Source organism: Myzus persicae, unplaced genomic scaffold (assembly GCF_001856785.1).
Source record: "Myzus persicae strain clone G006 unplaced genomic scaffold, MPER_G0061.0, whole genome shotgun sequence".
NCBI lineage: Eukaryota > Metazoa > Arthropoda > Insecta > Hemiptera > Aphididae > Myzus > Myzus persicae.
The window spans coordinates 1-6764 of NW_019101634.1; the positions used below are offsets into that span (position 1 = coordinate 1).

Genomic DNA, 6764 nt, shown 5'->3' on the forward strand with positions numbered 1-6764 from the left:
ATGTAACTTTATTTATACCGCCACTGTAAAAGGTAATCTGTAAAAGAGGACTATCCCCTGTGCACTATATACAGTCAAATCTCAATAACTCAAACCTGAATAAGTCAAAAATCTTGATAACTCAAAATTTAATTAGTAATTAATTAGTTATAACTTATAAGTTATATCTGATTAACTAATAATTAATAAATACATACTTGAATCTTCAAAGTCGGTTATGTTCTCAGAAAATAAATTGACAACTTCAAATCCTCCTAAATAAATAATACAATGTATTAAGTAAAATCTATATTTTAATAAACTATTTCTTTGATACAATGTTTTCTTAAAAACTCTCAATACTGTAGGTACTTACCGTCATTGTAATTAGTATCAGAATCAACTGAATCAATTAATGGATCCATTTGGTCTCCTAGTAAGCCAATAATTTTTTCAGTGGTTTTTGATAAAAGGTTAGTATTTGATCCACCGCCTGTTTCGTACATTTGAACCTAAACATTGTAAATATACAACTATACTGAAGACTTATAAATTATAATTAAAGTTGAATGAGATTAACTTTGAACAAAATATCTTGGATGAGTTAAAATTAATCTTATTAAAGGCCTTCACAAAGTGGGAGAGTCTGTGCGAACAATGGTCCTACTATCTGACACTTAAGAAACCAGATAACAAATTTATGTTTATTATTTAATAATTAATTTTTACAATTAAATATAAAAATATTATAAATTATACTAAAATTATATTAATGCTTAATTCTTACAGTTTTATTTATTTAATTTATTAAAGCATCATTTCCTGTGATATTAAAAAAAATACCTCTTTAAATTGCAGAGTAAATATTAAGTTTAAAGATAACCTATACATATATAATACAATATAAGCTAGATTTTTGATAGAGGATCAAAGTTAATTAATGCTGATAATTTAATTTGTTTAGATTTTAACAAACATTGTAAAATGTTATTAAATATAAAATATTGATAGTAATATAGTATTATTAAGAGTCAGCCTCCTACAAATCTCATTAAATGTAATTTAATATGTGTTTGGTAGGTAATATAAACAAAAATTGGATAATATATTGAGCAAAATAACAATAAATGAAAATGAATATAATTTTTTTTACCTTATCATTACTTTTCTCTTTTCGAGCATCTCTTTTAAGAGTATCATATAAGTTTTTTAATTGTGTGTCAATGCGAATGCCTGATGTTTGTTGTAAATTGTAGAGGCTAGTTATTTCAGACAATACCTCAGCCTTTTTGTTATTCCAAATTGCATCAGTCTAACACAGAATAAATAAATATTTAAAATATAATGAACTTATAATGAAGTGTTATAAGTTATAAATTTATAATTATGAGTAATGTTATAACTACATAATTAATATTATAGTATATCTTGTTTTGAATGTATACATTTAAAGGAATATTATTAAGAACACTACTTACTTAAATATTTTCAATAATTAGCTTAAAAGGCAATATCAAGTCAATTAATGAGCTATTATATTATTTTTACCCTTTCAGTAAAGTTTTTTCCTCTCATACGTTTCTGATTTAACTGACTCTCATTTATATTATGTTCAGACATTTTTTATAATATTTAGGTAATTACAATTGCTAAAAAAACACTTAAGTTATAAAATGTGTACAAAACAACAGAACCGAAAACGCCGAAGAAAGATTAAGTACAGACTAGTAGACTACAAATTAACAATTTGTAGAATTTAGCAATTATTGTTATTATACATATTCAAAATAAAAGTTCAAACAGCTGTTGATACAGTATCTAGATCATAGGATTTTATCTCTTTTTCTGTGATAAACTTAAATTTCTACACTAACCTCGGTATCATGTTTAATACCAATATATTTTTATTGTACGATTTGTGCAACCCAAACGATTCTGTAAAACGATTTAACGGCTCGTTAAAACTGTTCATTAAATAAATTTAAAGTTCGGTTTCATGCAACCCGGCATAAGACTATTAAAATGTAAGATTACGCACTAACATACGAAGCTCATCTTATGAGATCCAACATTAAAATGATAATATAATCATAATAGTATATTTGAGGTATACCTGAATGAGAAATAATTAATAGCCATTATTTATTATTATTATTATTGTATAGTGGTGTAGCTACGGGGTGGGCGTTGGGGATAGATATCAATAGGGCAGGGATGGCGAACCTGTGTCACGCGTGTCACGGAGTGACACGCGCGCATTATTACCATGACACGCCAATTTAAAATCTAATTCAAAAATTATTGATAATTTGAAACTATTTGTAACTTCTTATTGGAGTATATCGTAAGATATTGTAATCTGTACTTTCCATTTCCTAAGCTCGTAAACGAAACGAATAGATAAATAAATTCGTTTATCACGTTTACGTAACAAACGTAGGTACAACAGAACAGTCGACAGTCGTCATCGTCAACAGATAGTTTCGGATGCCTTACACGACGACTATTTTAACCAACCTATTCAATATTGCTTCGGGCTTACTAATCTAAATCGATTAATTGTTCAGTTTTAACGGTGCAGTTTGTATCGGCAACAACTGCAGCAACCTCGTCGGTTTGTTCTACTTGTATGCCTACTTCCCTCGTACTATCCTCAACTATTTCAGTTAAATTGTCCGTTGAACTATCCGATATATTATCTGAACCTTGATTCATCAATATATATTTTGTTCATTAAAATTGTCATAATTAAATAAATGTATTTATTTATTTATTCTTCTATTAAAAAATTGTTATCTTTATTTAAATAAATAATATCTTACTACTATTTATTAAATACCAAATTTAATTTTAATATAGAATTGATTTTTATCTCGTTAAAATTAAATATTATTATACGATTTATTTATTATTCGTTAGTTTTACTAAAATAATTATTACAAAATAGTAGTAAATATTTATTTATTACTATTTCTTATTCAGGCACGTATTTGAGGGGGGGGNAGGTATCTTATAAATTATAAGATTATAAAAAAAATTTATGATCTACTATTTTTTTAAATAAATTTTTATAATAATTTAATTAATTTACGATTTAAGAATTATCAAGATAGTATCAGCATAGAATACTATAGAAACGACACTCCCCCCACCACTTCACTTTTTTTCATTTTGGCAGCGGACTGATTGATGTTGTAAGCATAGCGGGAGAACATGAAGTTATGCACCTTATCAAATTAATTCAGGCAGAACAAAGGATTTCGGGAGAGTGTCGTTTCTATAGTATTCTATGGTATCAGTAAAATCATGATAATGATTTACACTGAGATAGATAAGAATATTCTTCCGTATATTCTTATCACGGTTAAAATATTATCCATTACATTTTTTGACGAAAAGATAAACGTTTTTCGAAAAAAATTTCTGAAGTAGGTACCTAAAACCTAATTATTAGAATTGAGTTCTTGACATGACAATTGACATTTGACAAATATTTTAGCAGTTATATCAATATTTGTCAATAATTATGTCATAATTTAATATTATTATTATCTTATAATGAGCAAACGCAAGTTGAGTGGACAAAAAACTATGCTAACACAATGGTTACAGAATAAAACTCATTCAGAAAGGACAGAAGGTAAGAAAGATATTATTTACTTAATTAAAGTAATGTCTAATGACTCTAATGGATAATTAATAAAATAAATATATACCTAATTATAATTTATTTCTTCAGAAAAACGATCAAAGATTGATAATGACCGTGAGCCACATTATAGTGTAAATTAAAATGCTCTTTTACTATCAGATTTAAATTCAACTAATACTTGTAGTAGTACATCACAAGAGAAGCCTTTAGATGGTAACAATATTTTTTAAATAACTACATTCTAAATATAGATCAATGCAAATTGTGTATATAAATATTAAATAATAAATGTCAGGTTATAATTAAAAACATATATTCATAAATTAGGAGGACCAAAGGAGATTGATAATGACCACATCAAATATCCTGTAGAAGACAATATTTCGACTAATACTAGTACATCACAAAACAGACCTTTAGATGGTAACTACATTTAAAATATAGATAAATGCAAATTGTATATATAAATATTAAATAACAAATGTCGGGTAATAATTAAAAACATATATTTATAAATTAGGAGGACCAAAAGTGATTGATAATGCTCACGTCCAACATCCTGTAGAAGGCAATAGCACTGAATTTAGTGAAGATATTGGTGATTATTTAAAGGAAACTAATGCATTCATATCAGATTACAACAAAGCTAAACTATTAGAGCTGTCCAACTTGCCTGGAAAGGATTTTGTATACCCATTCAGTTTACATAAAAAGAAAAATAAAGAAGGAAAGAGGTATCTAAACAGATCATATTTTGAAAAATATAATTGGCTAATGTATTCTAATAAAAAAAGAGGGTTATTTTGAAAGTATTGTGTTCTTTTCGCTGATAAAGGAGGAAAATGCAATAGTACAGTACTACAAAAATTTGTAGCTACACCATTAAACAAATATTCAAAAATCTCAGGTCAATCAGGTGATTTAGCAGTTCATAACAGCCATAAATATCACATAAACGCAGTTACTACCGCAGATTATTTTTTACGCAATCACAAAAATCCTCAAAAAGAAGTTATCAATATGGCACTCACACATAGAAAAAAAACTGTTTTGGAAAATCGAGAGAGATTGAAACCAATTGTAGAGAGCATCATTTTTCTTGGTCGACAAAATATCCCCCTGAGAGGAAATTTTGATTCTGGAAAACTTTTCAACAATGAAGATAGTACACTTACAATCCCAAAGTCTATAATTACTAATCAAGGTAATTTTCGTGAACTATTAAAGTATAGAGTATTATCTGGGGATAAAGTGCTTGAAGACCATTTAAAATCATTAAACGCAAGAGCAACTTATATTAGCCCAATAATTCAAAATGATTTAATTACATGCTGTAAACATTTTATTATGAATAAAATTATTGACGAAGTTAAAGAAAATAAATACTTTAGCATCATTTTTGATGAGACCACAGACATCAGTCATACTTCACAGATGAGTCTCATTTTAAGGTACATCCATAAGGGTATTATAAAAGAGAATTTTATAGCATTCATTGACTGTCATAAACATGCTTTTTCCTCAAATAATGATAGTGAAGATGATGAAGTTGTGGATATAAACTCAACTATATTAGAACCAAAATTGACAGGTGAAGTTTTAGGAAAAACAGTAGTATCCATACTTAAAGAGTTAAATTTAGATTGCTTAAATTGTGTTGGAATTGCTACAGATGGTTGTTCTGTAATGACATCCACCCTGCGCGGTGCAGTTCAATTTGTCCAGTCTTATGCACCTCATGCCGTTTATTCTCCTTGTTCAAACCATTCCCTAAATTTATCAATATCAAAATCGTCAAGTGTTCAAGCTATTCGAAATAGTGTTGGGCTAATAAAAGAAGTCATTTTATTTTTTAATATGTCATCCAAACGAAATTACGTTTTACTTACAGTTCTGAAGGGAAATCCACGACTCAAAAGTCTATGTGAAACCCGATGGATTGAACGACAAGACAGTATTATAATTTTTCAGTCATCATTAACATATATTTTAGAAGCCTTAACTTCTATTTCATCATGGCATGAACAAGACTCTTCATCAAAAGCTAAAACACTATTAACTGCTTTATGTGCTTGCGAATTTATAATATCATTGTTTACACTTGCCTCATTATTAAGTGTTACAGTTGCTGTAAGTAAAATTTTACAAAATGTCAACTCGGATATAAGTAATTCTACAGAAATTATACATGATGTCATTGATAACTTGGAAAATAAAAGAACCAATTGCTCTGAGGAATTCAACTTAATATTTGAAGAATGCAAAAAAGAAATGATAAAGCATGATATAGAAATAAAAAAGCCTCGAATAGTATGTCGTCAAACTGCAAGATCAAATTACCAAACAAGTACTATAGAGGATTATTACAGAGTGTCAATTTACATTCCTTTGCTTGATAATGTATTAGATGATCTCAAAAATAGGTTTTTAAATGAAAAAAATCAAGCAGTTTTGAAATTATCAAAATTAATGCCAAGAAATATTATTGAGGCGGATAGTGAGGATGAAAATGAGTTAGTTAAACTATTCATTAAATATTTTTCTTTTCAAGATTGTAATATGAGTGAACTAGAACTCAAGTCAGAGCTATCTCTCTGGAAATCAAAGTGGAAAAGGGAAAAAAATGAAGGTGAATAAATGTTTATCAACTTACTATAGGTTTATTCAACAATATATGTATTACCAATAAAAAAATGTAATTTTTGTTTTAGGGAAATATGATATTAAAAGTTTAGATGCTATTACATCTGCTGACATTTGCTGTGAAGTTATATATCCCAATATTAAGAGGCTACTTTTAATAATTGCATGTTTGCCCATTAGCGTTGCTTCAGCTGAAAGATCATTTTCAACATTAAGAAGGTAGTTTTTAAATTTGCTTATTTTCTATTATAATTGCATCCGCTTGTGCACGCTAATCTGCTTGTATGATTTGAATGTTTGCTACATGCTTGCTTATTCTGTAGATTAAAAACTTGGTTGCGCTCAAAAATGGGACAAAATCGGCTATGTGGATTAGCATTATTGAATATACACAGAGAAATAGAAATTGACACTCAAGAAATTATACAAAGGTTTGCTAAAATGAAAAGGAGACACACCGATCTCTTATTGTAGAAAATGACAGATGTAA

At 27.8% G+C, this 6764-nt stretch overlaps 1 protein-coding gene, 1 long non-coding RNA gene and 1 pseudogene across 2 annotated transcripts; 2 read left to right on the forward strand and 1 right to left on the reverse strand.

Moving 5' to 3' along the window:
* Positions 1 to 171: 171 nt before the first annotated feature.
* LOC111029913 lies at positions 172 to 1599 on the reverse strand (annotated as a pseudogene).
* Positions 1600 to 3012: 1413 nt separating this feature from the next.
* Positions 3013 to 4035, forward strand: LOC111029915. Its single transcript, XR_002604050.1, has 3 exons — positions 3013 to 3619; positions 3719 to 3844; positions 3959 to 4035. It is a non-coding gene; the product is annotated as an uncharacterized LOC111029915 (long non-coding RNA).
* A 219-nt stretch (positions 4036 to 4254) lies between these two features.
* Positions 4255 to 6755, forward strand: LOC111029914 (52 kDa repressor of the inhibitor of the protein kinase-like). Its single transcript, XM_022309160.1, has 3 exons — positions 4255 to 6260; positions 6343 to 6493; positions 6598 to 6755. Exons 1-3 carry the CDS (start codon positions 4652 to 4654, stop codon positions 6746 to 6748), a joined length of 1911 nt encoding a protein of 636 aa, XP_022164852.1. The 5' UTR covers positions 4255 to 4651; the 3' UTR covers positions 6749 to 6755.
* The last annotated feature ends 9 nt before the right edge of the window (positions 6756 to 6764 follow it).

Bases quoted from the DNA above. Each gene is read 5' to 3' on its own strand.
- LOC111029914 (XM_022309160.1), top strand. From the start codon at position 4,652: ATGGCACTCACACATAGAAAAAAAACTGTTTTGGAAAATCGAGAGAGA. The intron at 6,261-6,342 runs GTGAATAAATGT...TTTTTGTTTTAG, and splicing joins GAAAAGGGAAAAAAATGAAG to GGAAATATGATATTAAAAGT. The intron at 6,494-6,597 runs GTAGTTTTTAAA...CTTATTCTGTAG, and splicing joins TCATTTTCAACATTAAGAAG to ATTAAAAACTTGGTTGCGCT.